Source organism: Emydura macquarii, unplaced genomic scaffold (assembly GCF_026122565.2).
Source record: "Emydura macquarii macquarii isolate MOO-44397 ecotype Brisbane River unplaced genomic scaffold, CSIRO-AGI_Emac_v2 contig_1483, whole genome shotgun sequence".
Lineage (NCBI taxonomy): Eukaryota > Metazoa > Chordata > Testudines > Chelidae > Emydura > Emydura macquarii.
Genome location: NW_027131620.1, coordinates 15,785,915 through 15,811,398, shown reverse-complemented (window position 1 = coordinate 15,811,398; position 25,484 = coordinate 15,785,915). Strand labels below are relative to the sequence as shown.

Below are 25,484 nucleotides of genomic sequence, written 5' to 3'. Positions count from 1 at the left end.
TAGACTGCTCTAATTTATGCCAGGGAAGGTTTGGTACACACTTAGGGGAACACAAAGCTAAGTTTTACGATATATTTGTACACTCTCCTGCGTCTGTAATGCACATTCCTCAGCTGCAGCCAAGGCTCAGTTCCACTGTTTATTTACTGGCTCAAGCTGGCTGATTGGGGGATGAAGGGGGGGAGAGCCAATTAAAAGAGAAGAATTTTATCAGAACATTTTGAAGTGGTCAACAAGGAATTAAAACAGAAAAACATAGAATGAGCTAAGTCCTGCTCACCTTTCTCAGGTAGGTAATCCCAATGAAGACAATGGACCGGAGTGGATTCCCATTAAAACCAAAGGGACTACTCAAATAAAGGGAGCAAGATTATGGTTGTAAGGCCCACATACTTTTTCCTGAAGTAAGCCAGCACTGATCCATATAAAAGCACATGCTGAATGGAGAAATGCCCAATCATCCACATTCTCAAAATGATTTGCTTTAAGATTAGATAGGAGATAGCCAAGAATGTCAGGACCACATTGTTTCCTACAGTGGATCCCACAGGTGGAAAGTAGTAACACTGGAAATGTAATTCAGAACTCAATTTGGCAATGCAATGCCCTGCCAGTAGACCAGTCCACTCAAACCTTTACAGAACCTGATAGCCAACTCTGACTATTCTAGTTTGCTTCTTAGCCAGAATGCGTCCCCAAAAAACCCAAACTAGAAGTATAGTACGTTAAAAACTGACCACATGACATTACTACCTCTTTTCACAATACAAGGCCCTCCAAAAATCGTATTTTTAGGATTTATCCTCCAGTCTTCAGATGTAACATTTCCTCCTTCATGTAAAAATATCATAAACCTGCTCAGTGTTGGATTGATAGACTTTTGGAAAAAGGAGCAATGTAATCCAAGGCTTATCTGGTTTATGCTTAACCTTTATTGATGACAGAGTCTGCACCGACTTATTTTGGTCAACTCCAATCTTAGGATTGGTCTACACTGAAAACTTACATTGGCATAGCTACATCTCTCAGGGGTATGAAAAACCCACACCCATGAGAGATGTAGCTATGCCGACCCAATCCCCAATATATACGGTTCTAGGTCAAGAATTCTTCTGTCAACCTAGCTACCACATCTTGGGGAGGTGGATTGACTACAGCAATGGGAGAGCCCCACCCTGTAGTGAATGTCTACACTTAAGTGCTATAGCCTAAGGGCTAGTCTACACTTAAAACTTACAGCAGCCCAGCTGTATCAATACAGCTGTGTCGCCGTAAGAGCGCTTGAGTAGTCGTGTTATGTCAATGGGAGAGAGCTCTCCCTCCGACATAATAAAACCACCTCAATGATCAGTGGTGGCTATGTTGGTGAGAGACACTCTCCTGCCCACATAGCGCTGACACACAAGTGTTTATGCCGGCAAAACTTATGTTGCTAAGGGTGTTTTTTCCACCACCACCCCCCCGCCTCCCGAGGGACAAAAGTTTTGCTGGCATAAGAGTTAGTGTAGACAAGGCCTTACAGAATTTCATTTAAGGACAGTTTGTCCACAGGATTTGAGAAAGCCTCTGCTTGCCAATCTCAGGGAAGATATTAGATCATGTTGTGTAAGAAGAAATGTCTACTCCCTTGAAACAGAACCTGTTTTCTTCTATTTAGCAGTATACTTGGAAGAAGCACTAGAAAAACACTGGTTGATAAATAAATATGCAAAAGAAACAATGTAGTCTTACTGGACCTAAGAGAAAACTCCCACCCTCTAACCACAAAATTCCTTTCTACTAGAATTCCATCCAGACCAAAGAACTATAAAATTCTACAGTTACATTATTTTCCATATGTTCACCTAATTCACCTTTTCCATCTTTATTGCAATGACCGCTGCAAGATATATGAGCACCAGGACTTTCATAACTGCTGAGCTAAGTGTCCCTTATGATGCATCTAACAATATCGTAGGTACTAATCTCCCCCTCTCCCCCACTTACCATAACATCTGAGCATGTCACAATCTTGAATGCATTTCTCCTCACAACACCCCTTGAGGTAAGGAGGTGCTATTATCTCTGTGCCTCAGCTCCCCATCTGTAAAACAGAGAGGCTAAGTGACTTGCCCAAGGTCCCACAGGAAGCTGGGGCAGGGAGCAGGAAACTGAACCTGGGCCTCCCCTGCCCCAGGCTAGCACTGTCTCCATCAGATCATCCTTCCTCTTATGCATAAGTAAGGCATTACAATTCAACACAGCTTGCTATTCTACCTTCAGAATGACCTTTCCATAAAGGCTTATGATACAGGAAGCTGCTTGTCATAGCAGTTACTATGTTCTGTTCTGCTAGGCTATTCCACTATGAGATTTCACAAAATCTACTGCTTTTGTCTTTGAGCTGGATACAACAAGCTAGTCTTTCCCACTACCTACCAAACCACATGTTGCTGCTGCACTGAATGAGTCTGTAAGCAATATGAGTTACCTACAATATACCTGAGCACTTAGAAAAGCAGTTTTTAGAAGCTGCATTAGAGTTGTTGCCTGGAGTTCAATTATAACCTTACCACTCTATGGATTAGCCTCTGCAGTCATAAAAAATAAGAGTGTCTTAGAGAAGTTGTGCCTCAAAATGATTTTGAAAAAATGAAAGACAATTCTGCAAAAGAATTAGAGTTCTGGAGAATATCAGAACGGAAGTACTCAGTTATAATGAGGATTTTGGTATACTTGGAGAGAGATCCTACAGGGAAAAATCTCTTCTGTCTTTGGCTAAGATCCTGCATAATAGCTGATGCATGCTGTGTTAAGAAACTATATGCTGCCCTTAAAAAGAGAAAGACTCAACAATCTGATATGTCTTTTCAATCTATAAATACTATGGTCCCTAAATGATCTAACTAACATCAATTTTGAAAGCATTTTGATAATGTGCAAATATTCTATTAAACTTTTTGCTGTTTTGAAGAATGTGAGTTAAGAATCCTATTTTTAAGAAACACCACACTAAAAATTGCTTCTTGGCAGAAATGATAAATCAATATGGACAAAGCCATTATGCTTTAAATGCTGAAATTGGCATCCTATCAGAAGAGTAAATTACTGGAAAAAAGATCAGGTGTTTCTGACAATCTAAAATATCTAATGCTGATAACAGATACAGTCAGGCAAATGGGAAAGGGAGAGGTGCCAGTGAAACGTGGCTAGGCAAAAGGAAACCACAGATACTTTCTTTGGTTTGTTTCTACAATCATGGATGTAATCATGTCAACTACAGAGGCAAGTGCTGTTGGACCCTGGACAATATTGTGGATCTAAGTTAGGAAGGTATTTACAGAAGACCATATGCTCCTCTCTCCTACACAGTGCTTAGGGAACTCTATAGAATAAGTCATATGGAGTTAGCCAGAGGGGATAGGTGGCTATACAGTGGAATCCTCTGTAGTATACAGATGGCTCTCATTTCTGCAGCCTCTTCATGAAGTTCAGCTGTGTTCAGGCATTCAGTCATGGGAAGGAGACAGGAAAACAGAGTTCCAGATAGTATGTTCCCTCTTAATTCTATAACCACTCACAATACATTCACATAGTAAATTACAAAGGCTCAGAGCCCTGTCAATATACACTGCGGAGGAGGTACATGCACGTGGAGGCCAGATTCAGCACTAGTTAGTGATATGAGGCGAGAGTTGAAGCCACTCTCCTGACTCCAATACACAGAAGACCAGACATCCAAAATCATGTTCTCAGCTTTGCCAGTGACCTGCTGTGAGACCTTGGGCGAGTCATATCACCACACTATATCTCTGTTTTTCCTCCCAACTTTGTCTGTCTTGTCTATTTAGACTATAAGATCCGCAGGGCACAGGCTATCTCCTACTACGTGTTCGTACAGTGCCTGGCACAATGGGGTCACAATCTCAGCTGGGGTCTCCAAGTATCATTATAAGTAATAAACAACCATGCAAAACAAGGTGGTGCAGGGGAGAATCTGAGAATTTTGCACTTGCCATGTATTTGAACATTATAATCTATTCACATCTTTCCTGGGTTCATTCCTCCTTTAATAAACATTTACCAATAGTTTCTTAAAATTAAATTTATGTTAAAGTTACTTTGAAATGTCAAAGCCTCAGACAATGATGTGGAAAAATAATTATTTGAATGTAGTCAGCTACTGTATCTGTTTAGTCTAATATTAACAGGAGGAAATGGAACATTGTGAGTGAATTTTAATGAATTAATTAGTTAATTATTGTAAAGGCCTGCGAAAGTGATAAGTATGATTACTACTTTTATTCCCATGAAACTTCAAATAACAGCAGAGCTAGGCCTCCTATAATGATCTTTCTCTAAGTTCATAAAAAATGAATGGTGTAAAATGGTATTTATTAACTTTTTGTATAACTCAAGTAGGAGCCTAATGTCGTAAATCCAAATTCTGCTTTCTGACTCAAAATGAGTAGCTCTTTATTGTGTGAATAGCCCCACTTAAATCACTGGGTTAGATGTGCAGTACCTTACTACTCAACATGAGTGAGGATGACCTAATCTGGCCCATATGTCTGTTGTACCTGCTGCACTTTGGACCACGTTAAGTGCTGATGTAAATGAACATAACTCCCACTGATGCTTCATTGAAACCAGTACCCACTTCCATCACAACTGAATTTGGCCCACTGTCCCCATCTCTTCTGAATTTAATTAAATACACAAGCCTTTTCATTTCCTGACTGTAGATGAGACTGAAAAAAACCTACAATATTTTGGAAGGGGTCACCAATTTTAAGACCTAATCTGTAAGACAACCAAAAAAAAATGAAAGAGAGAAACTTCCCTCATTAATGTCTACAGAAAAAGTTCAGGTTAGAATTATAATCAAATATCTTGGTATTTGTTACTAGGAAAAAACCACCACCACAATAGTGTTTCCTGCATTTTAAATGCTGTTTCCTTAAAGGAGACATGTCTATTCATGGAAAACAGAATCTTCTTTCTGTAAATGTTTATACACAGAATCTTTGGCCGTCAATTTTCAGAAACTCAGAAATGTTTATCACAAGATCTCTTTGTTTTCTCTCCATTCTAGATGTCTCCTGTTCAATATCTGAGCATCAATGCCCACTACTTCATGGAATAATGACTCAGGCAGCAGAGCTTTCACATGCTTTTCCACAAATGAATCTTTAACTCCCTTAACCCATTTACTTAAATTGTCCTTCCCGTATAATTTCCCACAATGTGTAATAAAGCAATGATATGCTAAACTCTGGAGTTGGACCCGCTGTTTGATGTACAGAGAGCAGGAACTCACTGTCTGCATGGATGAGATGTGTATGGAGAACAAGATGGCCATTATAGTTACCTCTTACGACACCAGCATTTTCCAAGCTGCAAGCCAAACTAAAGCTCTGGATGACACATATTTATATACTCTCAGCTGCTACAGGCTTGGTGGCAAAAGGAAAGGAAAAGCCAAGCTCTGCACTGTCCCAGTGTTTATTTTAACTGATCCACAGAAAGGTGAAAGCATGGCTCAGTCCTGAGTCTTATGCATGCTGGGTGAAATCTGCCTCTACTGAAGTCAGTGAAAAAACTCCCATTGACTTTAATACAGTCAGGATTTCACTGTCGTATGGTGTTCAGTGTCTAATTGCAATGTTGATTGCTGGTCTATAAATATGACAGACTGTTAGAGAGTTTAAGAACTAAACACAGACTGAACTTCAGGAAGTGACTGTGGGAATATCATGCTGTTCTCTTGTCCTCCTACACTTTTTCCACTCGATCAAGTGTGGGAGAATCTTGCGTCATGCTGGTTCTCCTGTCTGCACACAAGTGGCCCAATTCGAGTGGTGTCAGCAGCAGCCGCATAAATCTGGCTGGAAGTGCATGAATCTGAACAATTCCAAACCACTGCTTCCATTGCCACTGGAAAAATGCCACAGTACCGGTAAGAGAACAGGTAGGAAGATCCCACAGAGTGGTGAGACTCCTAATCTGCAACAGGGACATAACGTAGGGAGAGACACTGAAATCGTAATGGGAAGGACCAAAAGTAGACAAATACAAAAACCAGGGTGGTGGAAAAGGGGAGACAGGGAAATGAAAAAAGGTAAAGCATAGAAGAGCATGAACAAGAGGAAATAGAGAAGAAATGATAAAGGAGAGAGAGAAAGTGATTGGACTGGGAGCTAAAAGGAGATACCAAAAATAAAATAAATAAAACCGCCTCCTTAAAGTTTTGAATCTCTCCATTTGAAAGTGTGTAGGACAGCTTCCTTCCTTATGGTCTCCCCCTCAAATGAAAAGACTAACATGAAACTAAATCATTATATAGTTTCAGAACAAATCAGTGTTACTGTCTTTGATTTCAAAGAGATTTATGCATGTGCTTACATGATTTCTTTCACTGGGAGCCTTTCCTGAATCAGGGCCTTTGTTCAGTTCTGCAGCCATTTTCAAACAGGACCTCACATTTCAGGAGGGAAATTTTACTTGTCACAGACGAAGATACACCCCCCACACACCCCTATGCTCCCAAGCAGCTTACTCTTGAAACGTGAAATAATGAGTGTGGTAGCAAAACTTCTAAAATGTGAATCCCTGATGAGTTAGTGCAGCAGGTAAATCAGATAAAATCTCTGGAAGAAACAGGTAAAATACACTGTCATACAGCTTATACATCCTTCTTATCAGTAAACTCAAACCTGGGATCATAAATGAACAGCATGGTCTGGAGTTTCAGCTTGCCTTCATTAATGGCCACTATCAAATTTGCCTTTATGAACAAAACTCTGCATTTGTCTGCATGAATGGGGATTTCATTCATACCAGAAAGTTATTCCATTTGCATTCGGAAAAATGGTATTTTTGCTTGAAACTGGGACAGGTTGAAAATTTGGTCTAGGTTTACTGCATATTAAAACTGACTATTTTTACTTGAACTTACTATTTAAATTTGGGTCCAAATCCTGAGAGATGAACATCTGCGATTCTTATTGAAGTCAGTAAGAATTGCAGGTGTTCATGATTTGGCCATTGCATTTCACAACAATAATTACAATGATCAAATAGCAGCAAACAAAGGACAAATGCATTATAAAGAGGAAAGCATTGACCTTAGCTTGATGTGCATTTTGTAGGGTCATGCCAGAAGTGATAAATGAAAGGAAATTGCTATCAAGTAATTAGGCATCCACACTTCCCCAATTTAATTTCTTTCAAGACAAATTCAGGCCTTTATCGGAGCAAAACAAAACAAGGAAATACAGGTTTGTTTTTTTAAGACTACTCCCTGCTGTCTGAACACCAAGTGCCCATGTGAATAATTAGAAAATGTTATGGCTACTACTTAACATTAATACTGTAGAAGCGCCTAGCAGTATCAACCAGGTCAAGAATCCACTGTGCTAGGTGCTGTGCAAACGTATGGTAAATGACAGTCCCTGTCCCAAAGAGCTATGTTAATGTTTGCATGCCTGCTTCCTGATATGCCATAACAAGGTGCTAATGAGCAACTTAGTGCTAGTAAATTCTAAGTAATGGCCGAGGTCTTGCACTGCAGGGTTTGAGGACATCAGAAGGAAACAAGCTTCCCATACAGTACTTTCTGTATTCCTTGTCCCAGGATCTTTATTTCTAAGAGGCATTTGCATGCAAAAAAATATTTTGTTCCTCAAGAGTTCAACTGCTCCTGTTGCTTATTCCGTCACCAGAAATTTTTTCTTAATCCTCTATTTGGGAACCAACCGGCAATTATCTCCATAGTAACCAACTACCCTACCCCACCTAACTCTCACACACACTGACCAAGGGGATGTTTCTTCTCTTCTTTCCCTAGTTTTACTAAACTAACTTATCTGTTTTAAGAGGAACTCCCACCTTCTCTCAGTCTGAGCCCTGAGGCTCTCCCACAATTTCTTCTCTCTTCACTGAAGGTTCTGCCTTACCCACCTTACGACCATTTAAATATCCTTTACCAGCACAGTATCTAAGCACCGTATGTGGTATGTCATGCCCCGGGTTCAGTTCCATGCCATTCCTGGAGTAAGTCCCCCTATTTCCAACTCCTGAACCTGCTAAACAGTCTTACACACTGAAGAAAGAAAAAATGGTGTCAAAACTGCTTACAAAGCTGAAGCTCTAGCACACTACTTTACTGTGGCCCTTTCCAAGTATAAACTAGGAGACAGGACACTGGGTTCTCTATTCGCTGTGAGATCTGTGCCTGTTTTTTTTGTTCATAAGTCAGTAGCCAGAAAGACAGTTCGGTACATAGGTCTTACCTGTCCTGTATCCTGTGTTATTCAGGTATATTGCAAATGTGCGTATTTCATGCTGAGCTTGCCAGGATGGAGATGAGCAGTTCTCATTGTTGGTGTAGGTGTTGTGGTTGTGAACATATTTCCCAGTGAGAATAGAGGAGCGGGATGGGCAACACATTGGAGTTGTCACAAAGGCATTGATGAAGTGAGCACCTCCCTGTTCCATGATCCGCCTCGTCTTATTCATCACTTGCATAGAACCTAAAAGAAGAAAACCATTAGCAGCTTACAAAAGGTTTTTCTTGTTTTCATTTAAAAGAACAAGCCACAAGCTCATATGCTAAGTCTACCAATGTCAGACAGAGGAGGCCAAAACAAAGCTCAGGTGGGCAAAGACATCCATTAGACAAAACAAGTCCAATAAGGAATGCAAGATTTCTGAATGCAATATTACAGATTATCAATTCTGACTAGAAGATTAAAAATGTAGGGCTGGAAGGGACCTTGAGAGGTTATCAAGTTCTGTCCCTTTTGCTGAGCCAGGATCAAATAGACTGACAGTTCCTAGCAGGAGTTTGTTCAATCTGTTCTTAAAAACCTCCAATGACAGGGATTCCCCAACCTCCCTCAGAAGCCTATTCTGGATCTTAACTAACCTTTTAGTAGGAAAGGTTTTCTTAATATCTAACCTAAATCTCTTTTGCTGCACATTAAGCCCACTACTTCTTGTCCTATCTTCAGTGAACATGAAGAACAATTGCTCACAGCCTACTTTATAGCAGCCCTTTAACACATTTGAAGACTAGTATTGTCTTTTCTCAAGACTAAATCATGCCCAGTTTTTTTAACCTTTCCTCATAAATCAGGTTTTCTAAACATTTAATCATTTTTGTTATTCTCTTCTGCACTCCCTCCAATTTGTCCACATCCTTCCTAAAGTGTGGCACCAGAACTGAACACATTACTCCAGCTGAGATCTCACCAATGTTGAGTAAACTGGGACAACTGCCTCCTGTGTCTTACATGACACTTCTGTTAACGTACCTCTGAAATCACATCATATTGTTGACTCATATTCAATTTATGATCTAATTTAGATCCTTTTCAGCAGTGCTATTGCCTAGCCAGTTATTCCCCATTTGTAGTTGTTCATTCAATTTTTCCTTCCCAAGTGAAGTGCTTCGCATTTATTACTGAATTTCATATAGTTGATTTCAGACCAATTCTCTAATTTGTCATGGTCATTCTGAATTTCAATCTTCTCATCCAAAGTGCTTGCAACCCCGCCCAGTTCGGTGTCATCTGCAAATTTTATCAGCATACTCTCCATTCCATTATCCAAGTCATTAATGAAATTATCAAATAGTATCGAACCCAGAACTGACTCCGGCAAGACACCACTAGATACGTCCTCCAAGTCGGACAATAAAGCACTGATAGTTATTTTCCTTCATCCGGTTATGCAGCCACCTTATAGTAATTTCAACTAGACTGCATTTCCCTAGTTTGCCTATGAGAACGTCATGTGGGATTGTGTCAAAAGCCATACTAAAATCAAGATACATCACATCTACTGCTTCCCCCATCTACTAAGCCTATAACCCTGTCAAAACAAGAAAATAGGCTGGTTGGGCATGATTTGTTCTTGACAAATCCATGCTGGCTATTCATTATAAGCCTATGTTCCATTAGGTGCTTACAAACTGATTGTTTAATAATTTGTTCCGATATTTTTCCAGGCATCAAAGTTAGGCTGACTACTCTATAGTTCCCCAGATCCTCTTTGTTCCCCTTTTTAAAGACAGGAACTATGTTTGCCCTTCTCCAGTCCTTTAGGACTTTACCTGATTTCTCTGAGTTCTGGAAAATAATTGCCAACTGTTCTGAGATTGCTTCAGCTAATTCCTCAAGTACTCTATTTTTGCTTGCACTCCTTTCCCCTTGTTGTTAATATTAATTGTGTTGAGCATCTGGTCACCATTAACCTTTTTAGTGAAGACGGATGCAAAACAGATATTAAACACCTCAACATTCTTGATGTCATCAGTTATTAGCTCTTGCTGCTAAGTAGAGGACCTACATTTCCCTTTGTCTTTCTCTTGCTCCTAATGTATTTAAAGAACCTCTTCTTATTACCTTTTATGTCCCTTCCTGGGGTAACTCACGTTATGCCTTAGCCTTTCCGATTTTGTCCCTATATTTTTGAGCTATTCTTTTGTACTCCTCCTTAGCAATTCAACCATGTTTCCACTTTTTGTAAGATTCCTTTTTGATTTTCAAGTCATTAAAGAACTCCTGATGGAGCCATATTGGCCTCTTACTATTCTTCCTCTTTCCTTCACATGGGGATAGTTTGCAGTTTTACTTTTAATATTGTCTCCTTGAAAAACTGCCAGCTCTCCTGAACTCTTTTTTCCCTTAGATTTTGTTCTCAGGGGACCTTACCTACCAGTTCTCTGAATTTGTTAAAGTCTACTTTTTTTAAGTTAATTGTCCTTATTCTGCTGCTCTCACTCCTTCCTTTCCTTAGATTAGACTCATTAAATCTATCATTTCATGATCACTTTCACTCAAATTGCCTTCCACCTTCAGTTTCACTATCAATTCCTCCCTATTGCTCAAAATAAAATCTAAAACGGCTGTCCCCTGCTTATTTCTCCACTTTCTGAAACAAAAAGTCCCTAATAAATCCAGAAACATATTGGAAATTTTATGTTTTGCCATATTACTTTTCCAGCAGATGTCTGGGTGGTTAAAGTCCCCCATCACGACCAACTCTTGTGTTTAAGATATTTCTCTTCTTTGTTCTAGAAATGCCTCATCCACCTCCTCTTCCTGATTTGGTGGTCTATAGTTGACCTCTACCATGAGATCACCCCTTCTTTTTACCCCCTTTATCTTTACCCAGAGATTTTCTACTGGTCTGCCTCTCACCTCCTTTTGGTCTCAGAAGTGTATATATTCTTGATGTATAATCAACACTTTCTCACTTCTTACCATGCCTGTCTTTCCTGAACAAGTTATACCCCTCCAGTATTCCAGACATGAAACTTATTCCACCAAGTCTCTGTGATGCCAATTAAGTCATAATTTATCTTACGTACTAACAGTTCCAGTTCTTCCTATTAATACCATGCTTTAGGGATGCTCAACCAGGATCAGTGAAATATTGAGGTCCTAACAGATTTTACTCAGTCCTGTTGAAATTAATGAGACTCTATTGCCATGATATCTGAGCATCTTACAAATTTAGGGCCATATTTCTGCCACCTTGACAAGTATCTTATTTTGCGAGTCGTTCCACTGCAGCCAAAAATACTATTTATGGAGTAAGGCATGACTCAGCATGACTGAGGGTGGCAGAATCTGGCCATTAGGGTGAAATTCACCCCGTGCAATGGTTTTGCCCAAGGTCTATGCACCACTGAAGTACTGCTTAAGCCTTGTTTTGAGGACTTCATTGTACATTTGTCTTGTGCTGGCCCTCTGCATGGGATGAATTTCACACTAAAAGAATAAACAGTTGACACAAGGCCACAGTTTTTTCTCCTTCCCTCATTCAGAAGCAGGCAAGGTTTTCTGGAATTCACACACCCAGGCAAGGACTGAGTGAAACTGGCCCATTTAGCTTTGTCACAATTTTCCCAAATTTGTCAGCCTCAGGAATGTGCCCTAAAAAAGAATACATCTGATTCTGCAGAAATGGGCCCTACATGATTTTATTTGAGGCTGATAATAAAATAAAGCCCATAACCAATGTCTTGACAAGCAAGAGGTTTACAATCAATGGAGATTTAGATGGCTCAATGTAATGGAATACAGTCAGTGGTTCAAATTCAACCAAGGTCAACAATGACCAAGAGCTACTATTACTCAATGGCTACCCTGTTTCCTAGGTGACGTGTTTCTCTGGACTCAACCCAGTTCCTGGTGGGGAGGCATCTACTTCACAGAAGCCACCAACACAATTTGCACTCATTGTCTCTGTGCAGAGAAATCAAGGATTGAAAAGACATGGAGAATGAGTTTCCCTCTCACGCGTAAAGGTGGTCCCTCTAGAATTAGAATTAAACCCTCTAGGTTAGAATTAAAGCAGATTGATGGAGAAAACTTTTACTGCTGCTGCTTAGGCTATATCTGATCTAGAAAGAAATTACTAATACTTTCTAGGGATGTTTAAGTGGCACCTGCCACTAGCACAAAACATACTTAAAAAGATCCCAAAGAAATAAAAATCTTTATACATCATTAAACCGTCCAGTTATGAATGGGAGCAAAGTACACCTTACAGACAACATCAGGATTAGCATAAAGTTTCATGTTGGACTGAAGCTGGGGGCTAACTTACCCAAGGTTGAGTTGGATTAATAGTTCAGCTTTAATCAATGTATCCTGCAATCATCTGGCACAAACTGCATATTGTTTCCGTCAATAATGGGTTTAGGTTTCGGCTAAGCTCTTTACAAAGGGATTTCATTATGAAATTGCAACAGTGAGTTGATTTGATATAGGGTACGTTGATACAACCATGACTCAAAATCTAGAAGAGGGAGGGGGAATGGTTGCAATCCATGTAGGAAATCTGACTCTCTGCTTCCATGAAGGAGAATTAATTTCTACTGCAAGTTTTTTCATCTTAAAATTACCATGGCATTACATTTCTTGAGATCATCTTATTTGAAGACTTAAAAAAAAAAAAAAAAAAAAAGATTTGTTAGGGACTTTTTCAGCTGATCAGAACTCATCTTTGTAATTCTTCATCACAGCAACAAAAGGCCAGTTGTAAGACTGACTCCCCTGTAGAAAAACCTGTTATAGCGCACATACTAAAGGGAAGTATCTAAACAAAACAAGTCCTTTTTTATAATCACAAAATAGAAAAGTTTGAAGAGGGATGCTGATCCCAAAATCCAAAGCCTCTAATTTCAGTTACAATTATAAGTCAGTTTTCCTGTAATTGCAAATGTTAGCTCTGCTCTGTCTTATGAGCTAATTCAAAAATAAATAAAGCAGGCTGAAGGAATGTTTCGTCATTCCACTATTAAAATATAATTTTAACAACCCTTTTAAATGATAGAGGCATCTGTGCATAAATAACCCTTCATGTCAAGTCTCCCCTTGGGGACAGTAACCTTCCTTAATAAAACTGCTGTAAAGACAAGGCCCTATATATCAACAGTCTTTAATACAAAAACATGATCTAATCTGCTTCCCCAACTTGAGAACTAATGCAGAGTGACAGATCAGTGGAAGGCAAAAGCCAAGCATCTCCTTGCATGCAATCTTAAATAGGCCAGCTTTAAATATTTTAAACAACACTAAGCTAACCAACCAAAACTTACTTTCTTTATCCTGCCTCCAACACAAACTTGGTGACATAAAAGAAAATAGAAATTAGATTCTTCTATGGCAGAACATCACTTGTGTGTTAATCAGTGATTGGAATCTCAGCAAATCATCATCTCTCTCTAGTGGGAAAATCTTCTGTGATTTCATTAGTTAGATTCTGATGTGCTAAGAGATGTTATGCTTTGAAGTGTCAATATTTTATTCAGAAAAAGGTCTCTGTTACACGTCTAAAATCACATATAATAAAGTCGCCTTTAATTTTGTAAGTTTGTGATTTTTGGAGAAGAAGAAGAAAATCTATGGTGACAGATTTGCTAAGAGTCATCTGTTTGATGCATTCAGCTGTTCAGTAGACAAAGTGAAGCAGAAAAGATATATAGTACTAAATTCAGTTTGGACTTCATGTGACATGAGCTGCAACAACTTGTTTTGCTTGCTCTCTCTTCAGAGCTCATTCAACTGCTGACATCAGTTTTTAAACTAATAATATAATTTGGAAAATTCACAAACTCTCTACAGACTTTGAATCAGATCTTGACACTGAGAAAACACTATGAAACCGCAAGTTCTGTGGCATACACTGAGAAGTCGCTCCTTTTTACAACTCTGCTTCTGTACTAATAATTATCCTCCACCATCTGGGAAGGAAGCTTTCCCTGCATTATATGTCAGAAAGCCTTTTATCTTCTCCTCCACTGTAAATGGATGATGGAAGAGTGATAGTGGTCAGAATGGAAATGCAGACATCCTAGGCCCCAGGACATGTATATGTTAAGATGACAACTGTAGGGATCTTCTGCAGCACAATTTAACATTCAGAGTAGACGGTGGTCTTATGATGAGCCCTGCAACATCTTTCAGGGATATAATAAAGCTGAAAAATGCATATCACACAGGGAATCTATTATCCATCCAAAAATGATGAGGAAAAGTGCAAAGGAAGTATATATGGCAAGGCTGATAGAAGCACTATATCCCAGTAGTGTGCATGCAGAATATTTCTCAAAAGTTCCTCCAATACTGCTCCATGACAGGACATATTAAGAAAGAGTTCCTTGTTGTACTGAAACAATACAGAGCAGACTGTATCAGGTGTTTCTTAAAACCTCACATTTCCTAGGACAACTGGCTTTTGTGCACAAGCCTGAGCAGACAGACAGGTAGTTATAAGTGTTTCAAACACACAAACGCAGCGGCTTTTTTTGCGCACACAACTGAACATTTTTGCACTCACATCCTGCTGTGCCTTAAAAATATTCCCCACTGCATACTGTTTCCCACACGTCCCCTGCTTGTTTGTATTTATTAAATAGTCTACTCATAATGTGACTATCTTCTAGAGACTTGCCCAAGTACATCACTATTATATACGAAGCAAAGTTTATCTCTGTGATCATATTTTGCAAAAGATCTGATCAGAGCATAAATACAGAGTATTAGTCAACAAGCATTCAATATTAGTGTATGAGAAACTATTTTCCTGTACTATAATATTGGGATCTAGTCAAGTATCTCAGCTAACAAATAATGGTGTGTATTGCTAAAGATTAGATTTGCCTTTATATGTTCAAATACATTAACATCTTTAAAAGATATAAATATTGAAAAGAGAAATATAAAAATCCTGTATGTGAATTAAATGGTTGTCTGCAAGAGCAGAATTTATTGTGAATTCTTCAGTATAAGCCAATAGTAGAAACTTGCTCAACATAAATAAATGAATAACTTTAGCAGCTGTTTGAAGATGTAATATTGAATGTTTCATTAACTTAGCATTAGCATTTTATTGTCAGAGATCATACAATTAAAGATTTTTGGCAGCTACATTTGTTGAAGGCTTGAATTAGCTTCATCTTTTTTTAAGCTAAATTTGAGCGATGCCTGTACGTGAACATGTCTGGTCAACCCCTGGAATGTTACTGAATGTTCTCATAAAACATTATGCTTACTTTCTATTTGAATTATTGTATATACAGTACTATTTTTCCCAATTTTCCCTCTTTGCATTTCTTTTTTTTTAAAAGCTACTAACAGATCACCTCTCTTTATGTAAGAAAACCAACAGGCACATTGTCTTCTTGTGCCAGATTTGTACTTATTCAATGAAACGTATATCAAAAGACACTCAGATCTCTCTAACATGAATGAAGTATCTCCCAGGTAGCTAAGTCTCTCTCTGTCCATGAATGAGTCAGTTATATAAGCTGGCCCCAATAACCTACTGTAACTACAGTAACATGATATCCAAACATCAGTCCAAATTAAACTGGAGATCCTGGAATTTACAATGCATTAGACATCACCACTAGGATAGCTTGGATTCTCATTAATCTAACTAGAAAATTAATCTTCGGGTATAATTTAAGACTTTTCTCCGATCAGTATTTTTCGCCTCTTCTTACTCATAGATCAACTTGTTCATTACTCAGCACAATGCTCTTAACTAGGAAGACAGGCAACTAAGCCTGCCTGTTCCAATACTTGACTAAACTGCTTCAGGTAAAGAGAGGTCAGAAGAAAGCCATTATTTTCTCACATTCATAACCAGCACAACACACTCCAACTCCTGTGACCCAAGGATCGTGCAGTCTTTTCATCAGGCCCTCCCTTGTTTCAGTCCATGGTTAGGGTTTGGTTTCCTGAGTAAAGAGCATGATTAACAGCAGAACAAATAAAAGGGAAGTTGAGCCCCTTTCCTGAATGGTCTGGATCTCCTTTTGGCAAACCACACCTGTTACTGCTGTATAGTTACACACATCTTAAGTTAAATAAGGGGAAGGCCGTCAGAGAGCCAGAGATTGTATCCTCTCCCCTTTCACATCAGAAATAGCCACTAAATAATCTCAGCAGAAAAACAAAACGGACAATGCCAGCTCTGCCCACCAAAAGAACAGCTTCCTTCTGGATTTCTTCAGAAATACTCGTAATCTTCACTGTGCTCAGTTTTCTATGCTGCACCTCTAAAAATTTCCAAATTTTTTGTTAGCATGCATTTGCAATCTGTAGGCCAAACTGCAACTGACATCGTTTCCATCTTCCTTAATGTATTAACTCCATCACTCACAAACAGCAGTTCTGATAGATAAAGTTGGCCAATTTAAGAATAAAAAAAATGACCTCAAACAAATATCTGGTCTCAGCTTCATCAAATGCATTTTCTCCAGCCAGCCCCTAATTTGTGTGGACAGATGCCCATTGTGCTTGAAATTGGAAAGAGACATTACATTACCTGAGAAAAGAAGTATACTGCCCAGAGGACATTAGCAATTGCATCAGAGACAGGAAGGCAGTCTTAAAATGGAAAATGATAAATTTTTTAGGATTACCTCCTGGTTTTTGGTCACATGAGACTGTGAGATAATGTATTTGGCTTTTTTGGATATGCATTATTGAAAGTGGTTTGTCTAATTGTGGGGGGAAAAACACTTCTGAATTTGCCTCACTTAAACTAACATTTTATTTCTTATCCTGTTCACTGGAAAACTTTCTAATCACCTTTTGAACCAAGTTACAACTGGGATATAGTTTATGACATGCAGAAACACCAATAAAATGAAAGTATCTATAAAAGCATAGTCATAATGCCATTATATACTTTTGGTTTAGAATAAATAGCATCTGTCCCTGCATAAAGCAAAGCTCCTCATTTACACTATGATACTTCGCCTCTTTCCCAGAATTTGTTTTCTAATCTACAACACCAGAAATTTGCTTTAACAGCGCTCAAAAAAAAGCACAGAACAGATTCTATCCCCTCAACTTTTAAACAGACATGGACTTCATAAATCCATTTATAAATGTACCTAAAAAACTAGTCATTTAAAACTGCTTTCTGGTAATTGCTTTCTCACTACACACAACATTCTGTAAAGATACAGGTTAATTTTTCAGCAAGCTTCTCAACTTAATCATTATTTCAAATCATTAAGAAAAGAAAGTTTGTTTAATCTTAGCCCTGTCTACGCTGACCTGGCGATTCGGTGGCAGTTGATGGGAGTTACGCAAGCTATGCAGAGTACCTTGCGTAACTTTCGTCAACTGCTGTGCTTCCCTTCTGCATGGTGTCTTCACTGCACTGCGCCACTTGAGGGGGTGGTTTACCAGCGTCAACTTCTGGATCGATTGAGCGGGTCTTCACTGACCGCTCAATCGATCCAGATAGGTCAATCTGACGGTGGCAACTTTGCTGTCCTCAGTACAGACATACCCTTAATCTTCTTTCCTCAGCAATTACAACTTCAACTTGTGAAAAAGATGATCAGAGTTGGATAATAGGTAGAATCTTCTGATCCTAAGTGATCTTGGCAGTAATCAAATACTCACTTATCTTTGTGGGGGAAAAAGCCCTAAAATAGTTTTAATTTCTTGGATTACATTTTAAATAATGGAATTTAGAGATGAAAAAACAATTTGTGCCTTCAAATACTGCAATCTCACAAGGAAATTGGGTAATTACAAGACCAAATAGCAATTACGTATCTAAACCTACCATCTTTGTATGTAACTTCCCCGCTTGTGCACATAACTGTGTAACAAGCAAATTGAAGATAGACAGTAAAAATCTGAATTTTGTTTCGCCACCAAAGCCAAACATAAACCCAGAGACAGGATGTATCAAATCTTAAACTGATGTAACATTTGCTGTCAGTGAGTTAGCATATTACTAGAAAACATTTTACATGCACAGATAAGCTTTTACAATATTTTACCACTTTTCCTTCTGTTATACTTTTCACACTGAAAAAAGTTCATTTGCGTGTTAGGGGTTAGAGTCTGATTTCTGCTACACTGGGTCAAAATATACATTTACACTAGTGTGTCTGAGAGCAGAATCTAGCCCCAAGCAAAGGCAATGCCATATCTGTGAGCTAAAATACTCTAACTTTGTTTGGTTCTTACCAAGTTCTACATCCTGATCATCAGTAAGAATGAGAATGATGTTTGGACGGATGTTTCTGCGGTCCCTTTGAAATCTTCCTTTCAGACGCTGATTTAACAGGAAACCTGAACTTCCATCCAGCAGTGATAAAACAGTCATTATGAATAATCCAAGGACAATGCTATGCTGTGCCATATTGTGCTGATTTTGTGTTCTCTCCAACCACAGTGGGTTAATGTCTTCTATTTCCTCTTTACTTGCAGATCTAAATGTGGGGAGAGGGAAAGCAGGTAAGCATTTATAGCAAAAAAAAGTTCCCATTTATCAAAATGTTTCAAATGAACAAAGATGTTCTCTTTAAAAGGCTAAGTCCACATATATCTAAAATACCCTAACCCCCTATATGGGAAACAAGGTACTTGCAATTTTTCACCTTGGTACCTGCTAGAAGTAGAAACATTCACAATTTTCAAGAGTTTATCTAAATTTATGAAGACATTTTGCTGAGTGCTGAAACTTGGCAAAAAGTTCAAAGGACTATGCAGTGGAACACACACATTTCTTGTTTTTAACAAACTATTTAAAAAATCAGTTTGGCCAGGTGCAACTAATTAGAAATTAAAACAATATACTGAGAGAACTGGATTTGTGGGTACAATAGTAGAGTAATTATCCATAATGTAAATGTTAAGGCCATCTGGGTACTTTTGGCTAATGTATTTTTATTTACTGAGTCAAAAATCATCTTTAAAGGAAGACTGTATCTAAATAGAGATTTTTACCAAGATTATGGTAAAATTTATTGAGTTAACAATAAGTTTGTTTTGTGCAGTCACAATGGACACAAACTACAAGCCAAATTCAGATCTAGCACAAGTAGCAGCAACTCTTACAGATTTCAATTGGAAAGCATGTCCCATCTACGCCAGGGCTGAATGTGGCTGCATGGACCTAGAAATAGTGGGATTATTTCAGGCTAGTGTTTTAGAACTAACTGAACTTTCTGGCTTTGTGGATGGCAATCATGTTATTTCAAAATGGATATGGAGGTTTTACAGAAATGTATTGTTGTTCTTTTCTGTTAAGGTACTAAATAAGCATGTTTTGCATTTACAATTTAAGGGTCTAATCCTGCAAACTCGTATCACTAGACACACTGAGAATTGTCCTATTGCCTAGGACAGCTCATGGCAATAAGGATTATGTTTGCAGGATTGGTCCCTAAAACCCTGATCCTGCTCCCACTAAAGTCAATAGCACAGCTTTGATTGATTTCTAAGCAAGCAGGCTAGGCCCTAGATGAATGAACATCTTAAGGCATTTCTTAAATTTCAATGCTAGCTGATAATCTTCTGACCTAAGGAATTTTCTTTTGCTAATAGAAGTCAAAGCACCTGTAGGAAACTGTACAGAGAATATCAAGTGCTAATTATTTCATCACATCAAGTGATCAATGAGTCAATTTTTGATTAATTCCCTATGTACTGGCTTTCTCTGGACTTGTGCCAGTGAGTTCATGTATTGCAGTGGAAATCAATTAAAAGTGACACAAGGGAAACTGTCTGCCTTCTGTAAAGACCAGAAGTGACTGAGCAGAAAAAAACCAGCACTGTGTGCTCTACTCAATGAAAGAAGCTTAATGTTCTGTCCAGAGAGCAAGTTAAAAATCGTTTCCCCTCCCCACTCCCCAGTAGATTATTTCATAGCAGTCTTATCAGATCATATTTACCAGAATTTGTTTCTTGGGATAAATCTTTATTAACATTGTTCTCAAACCATGACAAAACCATTGGTCTGAGAAATTATACAGTTGTTACACTCACCGGGGTGGGGGAGGGGGAAGAGGGAAGAAAGCACAAGATTCTTATATTTAAGCCAGCTAACTGCACTATGATGCAATATTTAGAAAGTGATATTTCCCAATTCATATACATAGACCAGACTTGAAAAGTCCACCTTATCATTCACCCCAGCAAGTCTCTTTAGGGATTCATGGGTGAATGAAATCAACTTCTGCAGAATCTGAATTTCATTTAAAACACAAAAAATTCTAGCCTGTATGGTATTAAAAAAAAAAGTGTCTCCCTAAAACTGCAGACTGACTCTGCTCTAGTACCTTTGCTCTGCCCAGAGCTCTGCCAAGCTGTAACAGAATGAACACTGACCTGTCTTGTCAGTTTTCATTGCTCATGTTCAGAATTCTGCCTGTAGCAGTGAAACAGGCAAGAATCATGCCAGTTTCACAGTGCAGATACTACTTGGGAAAGTCAAGAGCAGTGATAGAGGCAGACCCTAGAGCTGTTCACTGGGGAGGAGGAATCAAAAATGGAAGTTGGGAGGTGCACATTAGTAGATCTATTCCCTCCTGAAAACGGAATAAAAAGTTCTGATATATAGAAATGTGTATTAAAAAACTCAAAACTGTTGATCTAGCCATTCTCATTTCATAGTCAGTGTTTTTCTGAAGGCATGGGATTTACAAGGTATTGTTTAAGTTTTTGCTTGGGACTAGCCAACTGCCCTATTTCTTTTAGTAGAAATTTTTGGTGACTATCTTAGGCTTCAGAAGGTTTTCCATCACTGTTGTATCTGACCATGCTTCCCTTTCCCCCTAATTGGATGTAGGATTTATGCAGGAGTGTAAATTGCATTTTCTTTTTTTGTTAAAACAAATACACGGGAATAACCATATGACCTCATTGTTGTACCCACTTCTCAGCCCATTCCCTCTCTACTATTTATTCTATTTATTACCCTCATTCATTGCATCACCTCTAAAATGAGTCAGTATGCTCGTTAGGCTAGTGACTATGTCTTTCTATAAAATGCTTTGTATATTTTGGGACACTGTAAAATTAACAAACAACACATACAGATGTGTCTCCACGATTTTTCTAGGCACAAATATATATTTACAATTATAAAAATTACTGTTATCTCCAAGAAGATATGAAAAAGACTGAATGTTAAGTTCAGCAGGCAACCTCTACCAAAATAATTACTTTCATCTTTGCCCCTCTTTGCTTCAAATTTTCAAACTATTCTCATATGTTATGTCCCTGTTGTTATCAGCATAAGAGTTCCTTAAAGGTACCCCTTGGAACCACCTAAAAGTATACAATTATATCCAAAATTCATATTCATAGCTGAGTTAAAAAAAAAAGCAATTTACAAAATAATCCTCTATTTTCTGAAATGTGTGTATTCATACAAGACAAATAGCCCACTTCAAACTCTGCATTTGCTGTGAAATCTAATTAACAGCTTTAAATAGCTTATAAAATGGCAGCAGAAGTGTCTCTTACATTCAGAGTGGTCAGATGTAGTCTATGAGTTGTGATAATACTTAGCAAAATGTCACAGTTGAGAACCTCTCTCCAATTATTAATGAACTTGGTGAAAGAAACAACATATCAAAGGCAAAGTAGCTATTAAAATGCTTTCCCATTTCTGTTTGGAGGTTTGACTTCACATGTGTATCAATGTTGCCAAACAGGGGCACAGGGAATTCTATAACGAGACCCACATCTGCCTTCACCTTTAATATGGTGTATCTATGTGCAGTGATGCATTTTGATCTCAGTGACCCAGGTGTTTTGGTTCTCTATGTGCTGGGACCTGTAGCCTCTGCAGGCCACACTTCCACATAACAGATGGGGACAGCTCTCATCTGTGCTGCTTCTTATGAAATTAGGTATGCCTCTTAGTTTCTCCTAAATTACCCATCCACATTTAACAAAGTTTAGTCATCCCAGTTTATATGCAAGTGCCATCAAGCCCTAGAAGCTTTCCTTAAGAAAGAGAAGAGACAGCTAACTGAGCTGTGGTAAGTCTGTGGGCATCTCCAATAGAGAGAGAGCTGGGGGAGAATATTCTGCCTCCCCACCCCACCCCCCTCCATTTGCTGTATCAAATCACTCCCTCCCTTCATAGGCTGAATTAGATACAGCTGCCTCCCTTGTTCTTAAGCTCCTGCCTGTTGGGGAACAAGATTACTGGCAAACTCAGTTCTTCAGCGTAGTAATGCAGATAGATCATTACCACTAAGTCACATTTATAAATGTTGAAGGGAAGTGGCCTTTTTAGTGTGTTTATTCCATTAATACAACACAGATCTAAACTCTACTTTTTAGGGCTGCCTCCATGAGGGAGATTTCTGAAAAACGTCACCCGATCCCACAATCATCAACCCAGCAGCCCTGGGAGCACTAACGTCAACTCTGACTTCAGATGCTATTTTTTTACACCATGTTGATTAAAATTGCTTTGCACAAGTCTAACAGATACTATGCTGAAAACTGTAGTGGCTGTTGCATAGAGAATGCTTGTGCATATAGCCCAGCAGTTAACAATGGTGCAACTTACCAGCCTTAGAGACAATGGGAAACATTTCAACTGTCCTTAGCATAAACACTCCCATTACATGAGTGTAAATCCAATGTAACTCTATTGAAGTCTAAAAAACAATTCTGGATTTATGCCCAGCATAACCAAGAACAGAATGTGGTTCATGCTTTACTATCAAAGACACAATATACAACCTAGAACAAATTATTTTTTTATGAAAAAAGAAACAATACATTTAAACCATTCTTTGAATTTATACTGTCATTAAATTGACATATTACTAGAAGCAGATTTATAAAGTAACTGCTTCTTGAATTCACTTTTATTTATTAGATCACTTTAAAAATGAGCATAATGCAAAACAGTAATTAAAAAAGACAGCTAAGGCATGTTTGATTCACTTAGCAGCCATAAACAGGGAAACAGCATGTAAGGAACAAAGGGCAGCTGCATCATGGGAAAAATATGCTGGCAAACAGCAACTCACACCTGATAACTGTTCTGAATATGTTTGGAGCCAACACCAGGCATCTGACTAAGTGGGTTGCAGCCCACGAAAGCTTATGCCTGCAGAAATTAAATTGGTTAATCTTTAAAGTGCTACAGGACTTTCGTTGTTTTAACACCAGGTGTGTTCTTTAAGCAGACTTTGGTGTGCCATTTATTCAGTGTTTAGAGACCTGGAAATGCATTGTGTGGGATCCATTCCCTAGCATCCATCCCAATTAAACAAGTATGCTGTTTATCAGATTGTCAATTAAATGGTTTCCATTGTACCACTCTTCTATTAACTCTTGGACCACTCTTGCAGATCCTTGCTTTCATGAATAATGACTCTTTTCCAATGATGCCTTCAATGAGCTATAATTTTCATTTAAGACCATATTTTGCGAGTTATATCTCCTACATATAAAATTTCATTTTACACTTGGACTGGGAGGATTCTTGTTTGCATTCAAATAGGCTTAGGGGGGAAAACATCCTACTGAGTCATGACTTGTGTTGTAATCTCACCACACATCATACTACTTTTTTGTTTTAGATTAACATTTTCTAAATATTTTTTCAAAGAGTCATAAATTTAAAAGAAGATACAAAAAGCCAAAGCCAAAGCCCAAACCCAAACCAGTGATAACCTGGACTGTTGAAGGTTACATCAATAGCACATGCATGAACTATGGCTAAATAAAAATATCTTTTGTGTAAACATCTAACTTTTTTTAGAGAGAGAAGGTGGGTGAGGTAATATCTTTTTACTGGACCAACTTCTGTTGATGAGAAAGACAAATGTTTGAGTTAGAGCTCTTCCTCGGGTTTGGGAAAGATTCTCAGAGTGTCACAGCTAAATAAAACAAGGTTGAACAAGATAGTTTAGCATAAATAGTCAGCATATATAGTCTAAGGAACCTTTCAGGGTGAAATAGCCTGTTAACACCCACAGGACAAATGGGGGTTTAACGGGTTACAGATTGTTGTAATAAACCATAAATCCAGTCTGTTTATTAAGACCATGATTTTTAACGTCTAGCAAAGTTTTGAACGTAAGCTCCCAGGCTCATCTTTTGAAAGTGTTGTGCAGGTTCCTTAGATCAGCTATAGAGTGATCACTTTGTGAAAACATTTCCTTAGAAAGCCAGGACTCTGTCACAGCTCCAGATGCTTATTAGAACATTAAATTACATATTTAAACAGATTGTTTTGAATTACTTATGTTCTGTTGGTGGGCACTGCAACCAGGGCTCAAGCTGCTAAGCATTTAACAAGGGGAAATCCATCTTCCTTTCAGAATCTCTCCCTTTATTCTAAACTTTATTTTAAATAAAAACTTCTTGTGACTGTAATATTCAATAACATGTTTTTTCGTAAGAAATGCTTTACTGTTAAATACCACAGCATAATCCCCATTATTCTATATTAGCATTCAGTAAAGCTACAATGTAAAAAACTCACAGTAATGCTCTTTGGTAAGAGCTAGTCCTCTTATAAGGTTAGAGTTTTATTTTGCTCTCTGTCCACTGAAGTCCATTATAAAAACGTTTTTCTACAGTACTTCACTTCTCTCCCAAGAACCATTTAACAGAGACGATTCTCCCCTAAATACACCCATCTTTGCATATTTATTAAATACAACTTTACGCTGATTTTTAAAATTAAATTAAAAATTCATATTAACTGCATATAAGGGGAGATTTAGAAATACCACAAGAGAAGAGTGAATGACTATAAAGGCAGTATGCCACAAAAAAAGATAGGTTGGTGTTGGGTTTTTTTAAAAAAAGACTATGGAGACAAATCCATTCAGTGACAAAATATTTTATATGATTGTATACAGAAAAAGTAGATTTTCAATACAAGGTGGTTGTTTTTTTAAAACCCTGATGCACATGACAATTTATTAAATGAAAAACTAAGTGCCAAGACATCAGTTGTTTTTACAATGGACTGTTCTTTGCACAGATATCTCCCAGCATCTGTTACTTTGCCCCAAACCAGGGAAGACTGAAACACGGAATCTTTACATAAATACACCGCAAACAAGCTGCCCCTGGCTCTGTGCAGCCCTGGCCATTCCCCCAGCGCTGGGGCCACAGACCTGCAGGCTATACAGCTCCCTTCCAGTGTGGGTTTTAATCACTGTGGACCCTGGGCTTTTATAC

General features: G+C 38.3%; 1 protein-coding gene across 12 annotated transcripts in view; it reads right to left on the bottom strand.

Moving 5' to 3' along the window:
* The window catches only part of SULF2 (sulfatase 2), a 209,140-nt gene that overhangs the window by 64,650 nt on the left and 119,006 nt on the right, over positions 1 to 25,484 (bottom strand). For all 12 annotated transcript variants that reach the window (XR_010921001.1, XM_067554306.1, XM_067554303.1 and 9 more), the window contains 2 exons: positions 18,501 to 18,745; positions 8,274 to 8,513 (listed from right to left, as the gene is read on the bottom strand). Coding sequence is in view for 11 of the 12 variants with exons in the window: in XM_067554306.1 (XP_067410407.1) it covers positions 8,274 to 8,513; positions 18,501 to 18,675 (415 nt within the window). In the remaining variant the exon portion in view is untranslated. The remainder of the gene's footprint in view (positions 1 to 8,273; positions 8,514 to 18,500; positions 18,746 to 25,484) is intronic.